The sequence below is a fragment of the Pongo pygmaeus genome, chromosome 20 (assembly GCF_028885625.2).
Source record: "Pongo pygmaeus isolate AG05252 chromosome 20, NHGRI_mPonPyg2-v2.0_pri, whole genome shotgun sequence".
NCBI classification, from domain to species: Eukaryota; Metazoa; Chordata; class Mammalia; order Primates; family Hominidae; genus Pongo; species Pongo pygmaeus.
Genome location: NC_072393.2, coordinates 57,974,378 through 57,992,231, shown reverse-complemented (window position 1 = coordinate 57,992,231; position 17,854 = coordinate 57,974,378). Strand labels below are relative to the sequence as shown.

The following is a 17,854-nucleotide window of genomic DNA, read 5'->3' as shown; positions in this document are numbered from 1 at the left end:
TCATGAGCAAGCGTGGTTTATTTCAGAAATGCAAGGGTAGCTTAACATTGAAAACTTAATCTAATTTATAATGATGTAAATGAAAGAATAAAAATAATATGATCACGTTAATAGTTACAAAAACTGCATTTAATAAAATTCAACATTCATTCATGATTTAAACAATAAAAGAAAACTCTTAACAAATAAGAATAGAAGAAACCTTCAACAGTCTGACTTTAAAAAGAGAAAGCCCCAGAAAGCCTATGGCAAACATTTTACTTAATGGTAAGACAAAGCTTTTTTCTAAAAAAACACTATCTCATCTAAGCCTTACAAATCTCCCCACTTTGTCTCTTCTCTTGTACTTACTCTTTTCCCACTTCCACTTAGTCTCAGGATATAGGCTGAGGTCCAGACATGAAAAAATAACACCCACATTGGCCTCATTATCTACTTCTTACCCTCAAATCAGGGGGCACGGAAGTATTTTCCCTGAGGAAATACTTGAGCCACTCATCCTGGAATGACTCAATGTGACCAAGGTTAAATGAAGTTAGGACTGGGATTAGGGTATCTGGTATTAAGATGTATGTTGGTTTTAGCCCATGGTTTCTGCTTCAGAACTCCCATAGCCCTTGCTACAGTCCTTTGTTATAATGTCGGGTGTGTTAAGCCTCAGGAAACAGAATCTCTCTCCTTTCCTTTCATCTACCCCAAAGCAGGACTCTAATCTTCCCTTGCCTTTCTAATTGTGGGTCTTAAGACCCTCCCCAGAGAGGGTCCCATCCTATACACTGGAGGAAAGAATGCTGACATCATGAAGCTTCCATAAAAACCCAAGAGGACTGGATTTTGAGAGCTTCATGAGAGGTGAACACATGGAGGTTCCCAGAGGGTGATGCACTCAGGGAGGGCATGGAACCCCGTACCTTGCCCTATGCACCTCTTCATATATATCCTTTGTAGTATCTTTTATAATAAACCTTGCTTTTATAATAAACCAGCAAGCCAAAATAAATGTTTCTCTGAGTTCCGTGAGCCACTCTACCCCCAAAGAGAGGGTAGTGGGAACCCTGATTGAAGCTGGTTGGTCCGAAGTTTCAGAAGCCTGGATTTGTGACTTGTGTCTCAACTGGAGGAGCAGACTTGGGGAATGAGCCCTTAAACCTGTGGGATCTGACAGTAGCTCCAGGTAGATAGTGTTGGAATTTAATTGTAGGACATCCAGCTGGTGTCTATTTCTTGGTTGTGGGGAAAACCCCCTACACATTTGGTACAGACTTCTTTTATGTTGATGATTGTGGTGGTGGTGGTGTTATGAAAGAGGAAGAAAAACACTGTCGGAATTTTTTTCTGCTTAATGCAGGGTAGAAAGAGAGAGAGCCCAAAAATATCCCCGACCTCACATTGCTTGTAACTCTGTCTCCTCAGGAGGTGAAGCAGAATTCGTGTCTGTGTTGCTGGTCTGGGCTGAGTCAGGGACCTCAGTCAGGGCCCTCTCCAAACTAGTGGGCAAGGAGCGAATCAGTCTTTCTTGGAAGTTACTGCCCAAAAAGACATAGAGAATTGGGTTGAGGCAGCTGTTAAAAAAGGCCAAGGAGCTTGTTGGGTTAGCCAGGACAAGAATGATTTTGTATTTGCCATTTAACAACATCTCTTTGAGCCAGACTGCCATTAGAATGCCAATTAGTTCGTAAGGGAACCAACAGATGAAGAAAGAAGCCACCACAGCAGCGAAGACACGTAAGGGACGGCTGGATTTAATCATGTGGTTTCTGTGAATTTTGGCAGCGATGATCCCATAGCAGACTGTGATGATGGACATAGGCATGCTGAAGCCAATAATGAAGTGGAGGATCAGAAAGACCTTGCCCATGGTGATGAACGCGTTCAGCCTCTCTACAGCAGTGTCACCCCAGAATGGAAAGTTGAAAATACAGTATGTGTCCCCATTCTTAGTACTTATTGTAGTCCAGAAGATGAAATTTGGTAAGGTAAGGACTGTGGCGAGAATCCAGAGTCCCATCATCACCCTCTTGGCCAGACTCATGGTGCGATGGTTCTGGGCCCAGGCTGGATGCAGGACACAAATACAGCGGTCCAGAGCAATGATGGTGATCAGGTAGACACTGACAAACAGGTTGATGTCTATCATGACATGAACTAACTTACATAGGAATGAGCCAAAAGGCCATTTTTCTCTCATGGCGACTGAGACCATGTGGAATGGTAGGATGGCACTGAAAGAGAAGTCAGCCAGGGCCAGGTTCAGGTAACAGATGGTGCTTACTGTGCGTGTCATCCGGAATCCAGCCACCCAGATCACAAGCCCATTGCCCAGGACCCCGAAGACAAAGGTGACTCCATGGACTAGCAATGAGAAGATCCACAGAACGGTGTGGCCAGCAGGCTCAGGGAGCACCTCCTCAGATTCATTCAGAGGAATGGAGAAGTTGGTTTCCATCTTCCCACACCTGAAACATTTCAGCAATAGCCATTTCTCAGCTGTGGCACCATCTTACAATACAACTATTCATTAACTTCCACTATAGCTCCTCCTACCAGGAGACCCACCCCAGTGAGCCTTGTGAATGGTTATAATGTAAAATTGGCACTCTCTCGGAGTTCCTTTGGGAAAGGATAGTTCTCTATATTCCCATCATTATTAATATGCATTCCACCTATCAAGCTGATTACCAAGAGGATTAAAGGGCTCTGTCCACCAGCAGAAATACTCAACTGAGAGTGTATGGACAATGGAAAATTAAGCATAGGCAGCTTCAGCGTCGTGAGGAAGGCACAAGACTCAGAGTCAGAAGGTTCACATCTGTGGCCTCCATCACTCAATACAAACATGCTGGCAAGCTCTGCAACTTCTTTCAGCCCCATGCTCTCCCAGTCCCACAGCTCCTGTCCCTCCCACTGTGAGGACCCTTGACCTATTTTTTAGTTGATATTTAATTTGAAGTTTTAGGGTTTGGGTTGAGTTAGCTGAAGAGGATTTTGAACCATTCCTTGTAATATGTAGACCTATATTACGTGCTATAGGCCGGGCATGGTGACTCATGCCTGTAACCCCAGCACTTTAGGAGGTTGAGGAGAGTGGATCACTTGAGGTCAGGAGTTGGAGACTGGCCTGGCCAACATGATGAAACTCCATCTCTACTAAAAATGCAAAAATTAGCCAGGTGTGGTGGCAAGAGCCTGTAACTCCAGCTACTTAGGAGGCTGAGGCAGGAGAATTGCTTGAACCCAGGAGGTGGAGGTTGCAGTGAGCCAAGATCGTGCCACTGCCCTTCAGTCTGGGTGTCAGAGTGGGATTCCATTCCCCCTCCAACAACAACAAAAAAAAGAGCAGAAATATATTACATCCTATAGATTCTGTGCTAGATGAAGTCAACAAAGGGGGCCCTATATTTACTTTCTGCCATCTGCTTTTCATTGTGCCTACTTGATATAAAGTTCTCTGTTTGGGATGCAGTGAATTAGTATTCATTGTATATCTTCAAGGTCTGTGGGATAAACAGAATAAACATGAATATTTACCTAGTATTTGTAGGGTTCTTATGAGAGACTATTCACTGTGTTAATTGCTACATATGGGTTGTAGTTTGGTCTACATAATAGCTCTGTAATATTCATTGTTTGTAGTTTCCACAGGAATGACTCAATGTTGAGAGCAATTGTGAAATCTGCTGGTCACTTAAGTAGGAAACAGTAGACAAAGATCTTTAATTTAGCTTAGTCTGACTTCTAAGCCCTTTCTCTATGCAACAGTTTTGACAGATATTGCTGGTGGTGCCCCCTCCCCCCACAAATAACTGTTCCTCATTTCTTCTCTGCAAATCAAATCACAATTTTGTTTAGTTACTAACTCTTTGGGGGAAGGTATCCCTCCTCCATCTTTGCAGGCATATCTTGATTTTCTAATTTGTTCTAACTAGAATTCCTTTTGCTTTGCAAGGGATTGCTTTATTGGTGGAAACATGACTAAATTCTGGGCAATAACACTATGAGAAGATATCCTGGCATCTTTCTGGGATCTATTTCCTTGCTTTTAAGAAACAGAATCACAAAATTACAGTCCTGCCTCTGCACCAGATCACATGGGAAGCTGTTGCATCCAACTCAACCCAAAGGTCTCTGTGTCCCTTGTGTCTTTGCCACTTGACCAAATTTGCTTATACTGTGGTCTGTGGGCTGTATCAGAAACATCCACGGTATTTGTTAAAATGCATATTCATGAACCCAACTCTAGAATCTCTCTGTGTAAAAGCTACAGTGATTTTTATGGCCAGGAAAATTAGAGGGTCTTCCCACCCTGGGATATCCAGCCTCTCTAAAAGTAACAGCAATTATCTAGCACTTGCTCACATATAATACTCATAATGACACTGTGGACAGCCATCATTACCCCTTTTTGTACCAGAGGGAATTCATGGCCTCGGGGTTTTTATAGGGTTTTTTTCAGCATCATGTCCAGCCGGTCAGTGGAGGCAGCAAGATTTGAAATTCAGGATGAGCACCTTTAGAGCCACTACCGTTGCAACTCTAAAATGCTGCATTTGAAAGGAGTTCCCCAAAGATTTCCAGCATGTGGTCATACCCTAATATCATGGTTTTTTCCTCCTTTCCCTTTCTCTCTTCCTTCTTTTCTTCCTGTCATTACCAGTCGCTTTCACTGAGGTCTTTCATGGGACATTGTTTAATGTAGCTCAAGGTTTCTCAACCTTGGCACTACTGACAATTGAGGCTGCATAATTCTTTGTTGTGGGGGACTGTTCTGTACACAGTAGGATATTTAGCAGCACCCCTGGCCTCTATCCACCGATGCTAGTAGCAACTCCCCCTTCAGGAGTGACAACTGAAAGTGTCTATAGACATTGTCAAAGGTCCCGTGGGAGGCAAAATTCCCCCTAGTTGAGCATCACTGTTACAGAGTAAAGAGCACTGGGCTTTGGGGTCAGTTAGATCGCTACTCTTATCTTTGGCACCTTGCCAATATGGGTTCTTGGTCAGTGACATCTCTTTGAGCCTCAGTTTTCTCCTCTGCAGAACAAGGACAGTTTTGTGGTGAAGCCTAACTTTCAGGTGAGGATTAAGTGAGACTGGACATGGAAATCTTCTAGGCTAGACTGAGTGTCTGTGACAAATGGGAACTCTTGGTCCTCACCAGGCTGTGTGCTGTGTCATGGGGCTCAATCCAGGGTCATGCCTTATGAAGCCCAAGGTCAGGACAAGAACAATGCTCATACCAATAGTGGCTAATACTTATGAACATTAATCACATGCCAAGAGCTTCTCCTTTAACCCTAACAACTCCTCTCGTGGCCTCTGCGGATGAGATGAGTTAATATGTATAAGCACTGAGCACACCCTGAGACATGGTGAATATTGACTAATCTTAGTTTTAATTAGTATAACCATTGTACAGATGAGGAAGTTGACTTATATTGGTTACATTAATTATTTAAAGCCCCAGTCAGAAAGGGGTAGAACCAGAGTTGGAGCTCAACCAGACTGATTTCAGCAGAATTGTATGGTTAACCCTTTCCCATTCCCTAGTTCCTCAACAGACTCAGATTTTCTGTACCCACTCTCCTAATATCCTAGAAGACATTCAGCCAGTATGATGTATCAATAATCTCTAAGTCATTTGGAAATGTTGACAAAGAGGAAAAGATGAATGTGCAGTGACAGGTGGGGACAGGCCAACAAGACAATGTTGTAAAATTTTGGATCCACCCTATTTATAAAGTGGGGAAGAGAACTGTGAACCAGAGATGATATCTGTACTGATTATGAGGGCTGCTATTTGGTGCAATCCCAATGTGTGTCAACCAATGTGTATTTTATTATTTCTAATTACAACATCCTTGCTTTGGGACAAATATCATTCTTGTATAATCCATAGGAAACCATGGCTCAGAAAGGGGAAGTGACTTGTTCAATGTCACAGTTATTGAGAGGCACAACTGGATGTATGATTACAGATTTCAAATGGAAACTCAGCACTTGCTTGTTAGCATCGGTGCTTCTCCAGCACATGTAATTTCTGATGCATTAAAATAACATTCAACCCTTCTGCTTTCTCCTCAAACTAACCAACTTCCTCTACTATTCCACTCTCAGCTGATGGCCTTGGCTGATATTTTAATGAGAAAATTGTAACAATTAGATGTGCATTTTTTAGCCTTTTCTTTCCTAACCCTCAATTTACCTGCCCTTGCTGTTGTGAATAAAGACTTCTTTTTCCCGGTGACTTCCCTCTTTACATTTGCTTTCCATCCCACTGTGTCTCATCTTCCCAAGAACTGGTATTTGTCCATCTGCTTTCTGCTAAAAAGAAACCCTCAAGATCTTATTTCTACTAGATCCTTCTTGTTACCAAGTAAACATTATCCTATCCCTTCCCTTTAAGAAGAAACCAATCTTGGCCCATATTTCTTTCCAAGCTTCAACCCTGTTTCTTTAAGAGAAATGTTTTCTGTAAAGAGAATTCCTAGCCAAACTTTAGAAATGGTTGTCTCTAATTGCTTGCTTTTTTTTTCTCACCTCACCTATTCTGCTGAATCCATTCCATATTGACTTTAGTCCTTAGCATTCCAGCTAATGCACTCTCCTAAGGATACACATGATCTCCAGACTGCCAATCCAGTGGACCTTTCTCAGTTTTTATCCTGGTGTTCCAGTGACATAGGAACCACTGGATCTCTTTCTCCTACTTCAAACACATTTTTTTCCATATCATAAGATGACAAGATATACACACAATCCACTCTTCGTTGTCTTTACAGCTCAATTGGCCACCTCTTTTCAGTCCAGTTTACTGGTGTTTTCTGCTCTAAATGTCTCTAAATTTAGGGTGTCCCACATTCTATAGGTGATATCATTCAGTATCACAGCTTAAAGTACCATGCTATCCTCTCATCTGAATTATTAGCACTGGCCTCCCCTGGAGCTCTAGTCTCATATAACCAATTGACTTCTTGATATCTCCCCGTGAGAGTCCCATAGACACTCCAAACCCAACATTGCCCAAACAAAACTGTTGTTTGTCCCTTCCTCCCAAACCTGCCATTCTTCCAATATTCTGTATCTATTTGGAGTTTAAATATTCAGTTATTAAAGCTCTAAATCTAGAACTCACCTTTCATTTTCCTTACCACCCAATACAATCCAAGTCCTATTGATTATATCTACAGAACATGCTGAATGCACAGCCAGAGCCATCTCCATCTCCACTACCCATGTCCATGGCCCTGTCAGGCTTGGATATTTGTACAAACTTTGCAGATAGCTTGTTCCTGGTCCTGCTATTCCCTCTCCTAAAATCCAGACACAGACAAATTATATTTCAAAAGGAAAAATAAGACAATGATGTTATTCTTCTCAGCACTCTTCTATGGCTTCCACATTTCTAACTCACACTTCTCAAGCACCCTGGGATTTGTCTTGTGTATCCCCAGACCTCATCTCTGCACTCTCACCTGACACACTGTGCTGGACCCATGGTGGACTCCGTGATTCCTTGACCATGCCAGCTTCTTGCCATTTCAGGGCTTTTGCTTTCTCTCTTCCTTCTGCCTACTATGATCTTCCTCTGGAGCTTTCCACACCTGGCTCTTTCTGAATATTTATATTTTAGCTTAAATATCTTGTCCTCAGAGATATCCTCTTGACCCATTTGCAAAACAGCTGCCCCAGGTCCAGCCTATCTCACCAGATGCTTTTCTTATTTGTTCATTCATTTATTTTCTATCATAAATACCTTCTGCACTGATATACAAACTCCACAAGTAGCACCTTCTTTCAGTGCTATGTCTCTAGCATAGCACTGTCCAATAGAAACATAATGTGATCTGTAAACACGGGCCACATTTGTGTCTTATAGTTTTCAAGTAGCCATGTGTAAACAGAGTAGGAAACATTTGGGAAATTAACACCAATAATATATTTTCTTGAATCCTACATATCAAAAAGGGTATCATTGGAACATTTAATCAGAATAAAAATTATTAATGAGATAAATGGCATTCTTTTTTCATACTAAGTCTTAGAAGACATGAAATGCATTTTATATTTATAGGACACTTAAGGTTAAATGAGAAAAATAGCAAGCACTCAAAAGCTGCATTTGGCAAGTAGATACTTCATTGCACAGCCCTGCTCCAGAGTTTAGGAAATGTCTGTCATAGAGCAGGCATTCCAACAATAATTTTTAAGTTGCCAGACCCCAACTTACCACCAGCTGAGTTCCTTTTCTTGTGGCCAGTTCCTAGCTTCCTGTTAAGCAACACAAGCTCCAAGGATTTGTCAAAAGACAAAATTACAACTAATTTAGTGTAAAGTTTTTATCGGCTTTATTCTAGAATCAGACAACACCTCATCCCTCAAAACCGAACGCATGTATTGATGAGTAGAACAGAGAAGTTTGATTTTATAGGGAGAGGAGGGCTAAAGAAAGCAGAAACAAAGAAAAAAAAGCTGAATGGTCATTTCAAAGTTGCTTTTTCTGTACAGTGGGAATAGGGAAACAATAATTAAAAAAAAAAAACAGATTGACTGACATGGTTACTTATATTACTTCTTTTGTAAGGATTAAAGCAGAGGCATTTTCATGGCTACTGAAAGTGACCTGTTTGGGAATTTGGCTATTTTCTCTCTCTCTCTCTTTATGATTTCTTGGAAGGCCAGATAAACAACTTAGTTTTTGGTTTGGTGACATAGAACTTTAGTATTAGTGACTCTATTTTGGTTTTGTTTGTTGAGTGTAGTACAGTAGCTCAGTTTAAACAATGGTGTCCTGTGACTTTTACATAATGGGCTTCAGCAGAGACTTTGCTAAAAGACAAGGGGACAATGGAGCTGGAATCAATCCAGTGACAGAAACTCAGGGTTTCTTACCATTCCCAGAAGACACCTTGGAGATGTCATCAAACTACTCATCTTAGAAACCTATGTGTCTGAATGTTCCTTCACCTCTAACCTTCTGTGGGAGACTGGAGTTCATCCCTCCAAATAACAAGGGGTCAAGGAATATGAGAGTCCAGGCCCTTTCTTCTTCAGAGATTCAGAGAAATGAAACAAAAAATTACCAAGGTAAAAAAATGAGAGGAAAACAATGAACAACAAAGATGCATGATTAAGCAAAATCTCACTTCTCTATTTACACACATACTTCTAACAGCATATGTGTGGGCTTTTTTCCAAACAGAGCAATTCTCCAATTCTCTGGAGACACCACTGTCTATCCTACAATTAAATTCAGTTCTGATGCTGTCTAACTGGAGCTAGCATCAGATCGCACAAGTTAAAGGTCTCATTCCCACAAGACTGTCTTCACTTCAGAGACCAATCCAAGTCCCATGTGGCCACTTGTACTTCTGACTGATGGGCTATAAATCAGGGGTTCCTGTGACCCCCATATCAGCTTTGTAATTTGCTAGAATGGCACGCAGAACACAATAAATCACTTTGCTTTCATTTACTGGTTATTTTAAAGAGTACATCTTAGGCCAGGCATGGTGGTTCACACCAGTAATCCCAGCACTTTGAGAGTCTGAGGCTGGTGGATCACTTGAGGCCAGGATTTGGAGACCAGTCTGGCCAATGTGGCAAAACCCTGTCTCTACTAAAAATACAAAAATTAACTGGGTGTAGTGGCACATGCCAGTAATTCCAGCTACTGAGGAGGTTGAGGCACAAAAATCATTTGAACCTGGGAAGAAGTTGTAGTCAGCCGAGATCATGCCACTGTACTCCAAGCCTGGGCAACAAAGTGAGACTCTCTCAAAAAAAAAAAGGAGAAAAGAATACAGCTCAAAAACAGTCAAAATAGATGCATCGGGCAAGTATATAGCAAGGGAGAGGTTGGGGTGGCACATGGAGCTTCCATCTCTTCAGGCACTCACCCTTCCAGCACCTCTATGTGTTCACCAACTCAAGAAGCTCATCTAATCTCATTTTTCAAGAGGGTTTTTTTTTTTTTTTTTGGATAGGATCTCTCTCTCTTCCCCAGTCTGGGGTGTAGTGGTGCAGTCACAGCTCACTGCAGCCTCAAACTCCTGGGCTCAAGTCATCCTCCCACCTCAGCCTCCTGAGTTGCTGGGACTGTAGGTACCTGGAAGCATGCCTGGCTAATTTCTTTTTTCTTTTCTTTTCTTTTTCTTTTTCTTTTCCTTTTTTTTTTTTTCTGAGACAGGGTCTCATTTTGTCACCCAGGCTGGAGTCTAGTGTCACGATCTCTGCTCACTGCAACCTGCACTTCCCTGGGCTCAAGGGATTCTCCAGCCTCAGCCTCCTGAGTAGTGGGGACTACAGGCATGAGATGCCACGCCCGACTAATTTTTTGTATTTTTTGTACAAACAGGGTTTCGCCATGTATCCCAGACTGGTCTCAAACTCCTGGGCTTAAAGCGATCTGCCGCCTTGGCCTCACAAGATGACAAGAGTCTCACCCTGTCCCTCAGGCTGGAGTGCAATGGCAGGATATTGGCTCACTGCAACCTCTGCCTCCCAGGTTCAAGCGATTCTCCTGCCTCAGTCTCCCAAGTAGCTGGGGCTACAGGTGTACATCACCATGCCTGGCTAATTTTTGTATTTTTAGTAGAGACAGGGTTTCACCACGTTGGCCAGGCTGGTCTCAAATTCCTGACTTCGAGATCCACCCACCTCGGCCTTCGAGAGTGCTGGGATTACAGGTGTGAGCCACTGCACCCAGCCAACATTTTTTATAGAGCTCAATCTCCAGTCCCCACTTCCCCTTCCTGAAAGTCAATGGGTGGGGCTGAAAGCTCCAACCCTCTAGTCACTTGATTTTTGTGGCGGTCAGCCCTAACCTGAGCCTATCAGGGGACCTCGCCCTAAATAACCTCACTAACATAAAATGAGATGTGATAAAAGGTGGCTCGCACCTGCAATCCCAGCAATTTGGGAGGCTGAGGTGGGTGGATCATTTGAGGTCGGGAGTTCAGGACCAGCCTGGGCAACAAGGTGAAACCCCGCCTCTACTAAAAATACGAAAATTAGCCAGACATGGTGGCAGGCGGCTGTAGTCCCAGCTACTTTGGAGGCTGGGGCAGGAGAATCACTTGAACCCAGGAGGTGGAGGTTGCAGTGAGCTGAGATGGCGCCACTGCACTCCAGCCTGTGGGACAGAGTGAGACTGTGTCTCAAACCAAACCAAACAAAAAAAGTGGTTTTCAGGCCGGGTGCAGTGACTCATGCCTGTAATCCCTGCACTTTGGGAGGCTGAGGTGGGCAGATCACCTGAGTCAGGAGTTCAAGACCAGCCTGGGCAACATGGTGAAAACCCATCTCTACTAAACATACAAAAATTAGCCCAGCAGGATGGCACATGCCTGTAGTCCCAGCTGCTCAGGAGACTGAGGCAGGAGAATCACTTGAACCCAGCAGATGGAGGTTGCAGTGAGCCGAGATCACACCACTACACTTCATCCTGGGTGACAGAGCTAGACTCTGTCTCAAAACAAACAAACAAAAAACAAACAAATGAAAAACAAAAACCTTGAGAGGTGAGGCAGATGCATGAGAGAGTACCCGTTATCCAATATCATTACCAAGATTAACCCCTTAACCTTCTGCTCCAGAGGGAGGTAATTTGTGGGACATGCAACACAGCTCTAAGGATTAGTTAATAGACAAAATTACAACAAATTTAGTTCAAATATCTTAATGTGGAAGAGTTAAAGGTCTAAATCTGAGGAGATGGGCCCTTTCTGAGATTTTAAGCAACATCAGAACATTGTCGTCCGGCTGAAGCAACACAACCATGAAGACAAGTGGAGAGGCAGAAAACAAGAGTCAACTGTTTTCTCTTTTCTCCCCGAATCACTATACCAAAAGGATGTTTTCAGTTTTTCAGTGATAAAGTATAGTAAACATATGAAGCGCATAAACCAAGAGGGAATTTATTATTACAAAAAGTTTTGCAAGGAGATAGAATCTGAGTCTAAATAAAAATTGGTTTTCATTTAAGCCCTTCGATTCACCATCCATTGGCTTTCTTCCAGGGGCTTCTTGAAAATGACCACAGAATGGCTGCCACTGTTCTGGACATCACATCAACGGGCCATCCAGAGCCAGAAGGATGAAGATAAACAAAAAAACTGACTTCATTCACATGCCTGTCTCATTTTATAAAGGAGGAAAACATCGGCCAGGTGCAGTGGCTCATGCCTGTAATCCCAGCACTTTGGGAGGCCAAGGTGGGTGGATCACGAGGTCAGGAGATCGAGTCCATCCTGGCTAACATGGTGAAACCCCATCTCTACTAAAAATACAAAAGCAAAATTAGCTAGGCGTGGTGGCAGGCACCTCTAGTCCCAGATATTCGGGAGGCTGAGGTGGGAAAATGGCATGAACCCGGGAGGTGGAGCTTGCAGTGAGCGGAGATCACGCCACTGCACTCCAGCCTGGGTGACAGAGTGAGACTCTGTCTCAAAAAAAAGGAAAACATCCCATCCTCCTTTATAAAGACTCCTTCAGAGTCTCTTCAGGACCTGTCCTTATCTTTCACCACTGAAACATGACATCCTTGGATCATTCCCTGGGCCAAAAATAAAAATAAAAATGATGTTGCTCATACCAAGGTGATGGTATTAAAAGGTGGGGGTTTTCAATTATGATTGTTCTGCCCTCATAGGTAGGATGAGTGCCTTATAAGAGTCCTATAGGCACTTGTCTTTCCCTTTTACCATGTGAGGACTCATAGAAAGCACTGTCTGTGAGTAATGGCTCTCACCAGATACTGAATCTGCTAGCACCTTGATCTTGGACTTTACAGCCCCCAGAACTGTGATCAATAAATTTATGGGGTGTGTATGTGTGTGTGTGTGTGTGTGTGTGTGTGTGTGTGTGTGTTGAGACAGAGCATCACTCTGTCACCCATGCTGGAGTGCAGTGGCGTGATCTTGGCCCATTGCAACCTCCATCTCCAGGGTTCAACCAATTCCCTTACCTCAGCCTCCCCAGTAGCTAGAACTACAGGTGCAACACCATGCCTGCTAATTTTTGTGTTTTTTGGTAGAGACAGAGTTTCACCATGTTGGCCAGGCTGGTCTCAAGCTTGTAACCTCAGGTGATTCACCCACCTCAGCCTCTCAAAGTGCTGAGATTACAGGCATGAGCCCCCATGCCTGGCCTAAATTTATGTTGTTTACAAATTGTCCAGCATAATAAATTTTGTTATAGTACCTTGAATGGACTAAGAGACAAATTAAATGACTGTAATGTGTGTATCAAGTGAATCTTCTTAGAGGAGGATGTCCTCAATGTAATGCTGCATCTGTGCTTATGGAGACTATGGATGTCATTAAGCTCTTGTCTGCAAAGCTTGTGTGTGATGCCAAAGCTATGAGGGTACCCCTAGGTAGCCTGGAAAGGTGTATTGTGTTTCTTCAGAGGTGGAGGCAACTGTAGCTGAGGGTCTGTAGAAATAAGCACTTAACAGAACATGCTAACCAAATGAATGAGAGCAAAATGTTTACCAGTTCTTGATTGAATAGTATTAGCAATTTTTAATAATATTAGATGTTAGATATGGGGGCCCTGACAGATGGGACTACAGCCTTAATGCTGTAGTCATCCATCATAAGACATTCTTTATGATATTTTTTATTTTCAGATATGGGAACAAGAAGCACTTTGGGCTGTTAAGTGGAGATGCAATGTGGATAGTCACCCTTTTATTAATCACGTTTTGTTTAACAAATTTTAATTATTGAAGGCCGTTATTTCACCCTACATTGGGCCATATTAACTATCTTAACTGGGGGACTAAGTGATCCCATTTTATCAAGCCAATCTCTAAGTGCAAACAATTTACTTTAATTTTAATGTATTATTTATTATGTCTACCTCCAACATATTCTATTTTAGAGCAACCTACCTCCAACATAGGCTATTTTAGGACAATAGGTATGACTATGGGTAATTTAGGCAAGGCTGTAGTTAAAGCGAGGTATACTCATTTTTCAAAATTTTATATGTAGTTGCCTTCTCAAGACAATGTGGGCAAAGTGAGTACATTTAGTGGGATCCTTGCAGGGAGCCGAAGGCCCCATGGGATATGACCAACTCAGCATTCCACTGGAGGCTATATGATCAAACAGCAAACTGTTTATCATGAATGCAGGATGTGGGCAAACTCATGACTACTCCCACTGCCAGGAGGTTTGCTGAGGGCCATCGCTTCCTGGTGCCAAGCTCCTTGTCCACTAGAGGCAAGGTGCCCCCTGACTCCTTCTTCCAGATATACTCTTTTGTCTCTTGTCTTTTATTCCCATGTTCATCCCCCTTTGTTCAGTCCACCAGGGATCATGGCACGTTACATAGTGGTGCCCCGAACAGCGACAGAATCAGGTGCTTACAAGTGACACTCAAACAGGCGACAGTCTGAACACGGGACTATGAGGATGTGAATGAAGAAGATCTCCTGGAACAGAGGAACTGAAATTGACAAGGCAAACGGGGACCCTGGGATGAGTCAGCCGGCAGCGGATATGAGGTCAGTGCCTAAAGAGGTACTGGGATCAGTGCCTTAAAGAAGTACTGGGAATGGGAAGTTTTCTGAATCAGGGTAACATGGGGCAGAATTTGTCTACTGAAAAAAAAAATTATGTACAGTTGCTTAGAGTTTTGTTGAAACAAACTGGTGCTCAGGTTAGTTCTCAGACATTAACTTAGCTGCTGCAGGAGGTTATTACACATAACCCATGGTTTCCACAGGCAGCACCCTTGATGTGGAAAATTGGGACAGAGCAGAAGGATTAAAATGGGCTCATCAAAAAGGTCTTAAAATTGATCCTTCTGTTTTCTCCACTTGGAGTTTAGTTCGTACTGTACTTCTGCCATTATCTCATTATTATTCTGTGGGACAACAGGCTGAATCTAAAAATCTGAAAGAATCTGTTGTCCCACTCACAGCTCCAATTGAAAATAAAAAACAGGAGAGGGAGGATAAAAATTGGCCATTACAGCCTCCTCTAGTTGCAGAAACATCTGTACTGCCTCCTTTGGTAGCAGAAATAGAGACCCCAATACAAAGAATTTTATGCTCTGCTGCCATAGCTGGAAAGCCCCTAGGACCTTGCACTTTTCCTATTTCCATAAGGCCTGATCCAAACAATCTACAGCAGGTTATTCATGAACACACCCCACTAGAGTTTAAGTTGTTGAAGGAATTAAAAGCAAGAGTCGTAAATAATGGCATACAGAGCCCATTGACCTTAGGATTGCTAGAATCTGTGTTTGGTGCTATGTGTCTTTTACCCTTTGATGTGAAACACTTGGCGCAAACTTGCTTGTCCGCTAGTGCATATCTGACATGGAATTTAAATTGGCAAGAAATGTGTGCAGACCAGGCTAAACAGAACCATGTTGCTGGACACGGAGACATTACAGAGGATATGCTATTAGGTAATGGCCCTTATTCAGACCTGGAAAGTCAAATGGCACTCCCAGACGCTGCTTATCAGCAGTGTGCACAGGCTGTTAAATGCACCTGGGCCACAATTCCTGATGAGGGAGTACCAGTACAATCCTTTTTACATATCATGCAAGGGTCACAGGAACCCTATGTGCAATTTCTTGCAAGATCACAAGAGGCAGTGAAGCGTCAGATTCCTCATACCGCGGCTGCAGAAATGCTAACCTTAACTCTAGCTTTTGAGAATGCAGATGCGGATTGTAAACATGCACTGGCACTGGTGAGGTGTATAAAAAACTTGGGAAATTTTCTCAGAGCTTGTCAAGATGTAGGAACTGAGCTTCATCGCTTTGCAATATTAGCACAAGCAGTGGCTAACTTAGCAGTTGACAAATCTAAAATGAGCCAAGGGTCAAACCCTAAAATGGGAAAATGTTATAATTGTGGAAAACCTGGACATTTTAAAAAGGAATGCCTCCAGATCTCAGGACAGAAAGGACCTTACAATGCAGTGCCCCACCCAGCAGAAAAAAACACCAGGACTTTGTCCTTGCTGTAACAGAGGAAATAACTGGGCTAATCAGTGCCGCTCAAAATTTCATCAGAATGGCACCTTCCTGCTGGGAAATGAGACAGGGGCCTGGACCCAGGCCCCACAAACAATGAGGGCATTCCCAGTCCAGACCTCAACCCCGTTTCAGGCATGGGCTCCCAGAGGCACATTGATTCCCTCACCCCAGGAACACAAGGAGTACAGGATTAGATTTCCCCGTCAAAGAATGGGTAATGTTAGTTGGGGCAGACAAACCCACCAAATTTCCCACTGGTATTTGGGGACCTTTACCAGCAGGATATGTGGAACTAATTTTAGGCAAAATCTGCCTTAACTTACAGGGCATTACTGTAGTCCCAGAAGTTGTTGACTGATTATGAAGGAGAAATTCAAGTAGTTTTAATGTCACAAGATCTGTGGGGTTTTGAGCTGGGACAATATACTGCTCAATTATTGCTTATTCCCTGCAAATCATACCCTTCTCCATGAAAGGAGAAATGAGAAAATAAAGAGTTTGGGAGCACAACTACATGGGAAATCTATCTGTCCCAACCTATGGCCTCTAATAGACCCACCTGTGTGGTACAAATTAAAGGAAAGAAATTTTATGGGCTTATGGATACGGGAGCTGATGTGTCAGCAATATCTAAAGACAGTTGGCCCAAATCCTGGCCCTTGCAATTAACTTCTACATCCCTAGTGGGAGTAGGAACAGCTCAAAGTGTTTAACAGAGCACTGAGATTTTACCTTGTCTTGGTCCGGATGGACAGTCGTGTACTTTTCAGTCTTATGTTGAAAATATAGCTATCAATTTATGGGGTTAAGACTTACTTATAACATGGAAGATGGGACTTACAAATGAAAACTTTGATAACCCAGGATTTAAAATGTTGAAGAACATGGGATATCAGAGGGGAAAATGTTTAGGAAAATTTCTTCAAGGAAATCCTGACCCAATATCAGTAACTGGAAAAACAGATAGAAAAGGGCTAGGACGTCAGGATTTCTGATGAGGGTCATTGATATTTCTCCTCTGCCCGCTGCCTTACTATTAGAATGGCTCAGTGACAAACCCATATGGGTGGATCAATGGCCCCTATCTCAGGAGAACCTGATGCAACTTCAGCAGCTAGTAAGAGAACAATGGGATGCCGGACACATAACCCTGGAATTCTCCAGTGTTTATTATTCCAAAAAAGTCCGGAAGATGGCGACTACTACATGATTTAAGAGCTATTCATGTACACATGAAACTGATGGGTGCCTTACAAAAACTTTTACCATCTCCAGCTGCTATTCCAAGAGACTGGCCTCTTATAGTAACAGATCTTAAGGATTGTTTCTTTACTACACCCTTACACGAGAAGGATAAGCCTTGATTTGCATTCTCTGTGCCTTCTATTAATCAAAGAGAACCTGTTTCTCATTATCAATGGAGAGTTTTACCCCAAGGCATGCTTAACAGTCCTACACTGTGTCAGCATTTTGTAGGACAGGCATTAAAGAAGCCTCAGAATATGTTTCCTACTGCTTCCATCATTCATTATATGGATGATATTCTTTTGGCTGCTCCTACAGATCAAAACCTACATCAGTTATTCAGAGAAACAAAGCAGGCTTTGACTAAATGGAATCTCAAAATAGCTCCAGAAAAGGTACAAACAACTTTCCCATATCAATACTTAGGAACTATTGTTATAGAGAGAAGTGTACGGACTCAGAAAGTAGTTCTCCATAAAGACAGGTTATAGACTTTAAATGATTTTCAGCAATTATTAGGAGATATTAATTGGCCATGACCGATGTTAGGTATTGCTACCTATCAACTTACACATATTTACCAAACCCTGCAAGGAGATTCCTTAAA

The 17,854-nt window shown here is 42.7% G+C and overlaps 1 protein-coding gene across 1 annotated transcript in view; it reads right to left on the bottom strand.

Moving 5' to 3' along the window:
- The window catches only part of FPR3 (formyl peptide receptor 3), a 31,546-nt gene continuing 13,692 nt past the window's right edge, over nt 1-17,854 (bottom strand). Inside the window, exon 2 of the mRNA XM_054461929.1 lies at nt 1-2,456. Within this exon, the coding sequence (XP_054317904.1) occupies nt 1,385-2,446 (1,062 nt within the window). The 5' untranslated portion in view covers nt 2,447-2,456 and the 3' untranslated portion in view covers nt 1-1,384. The remainder of the gene's footprint in view (nt 2,457-17,854) is intronic.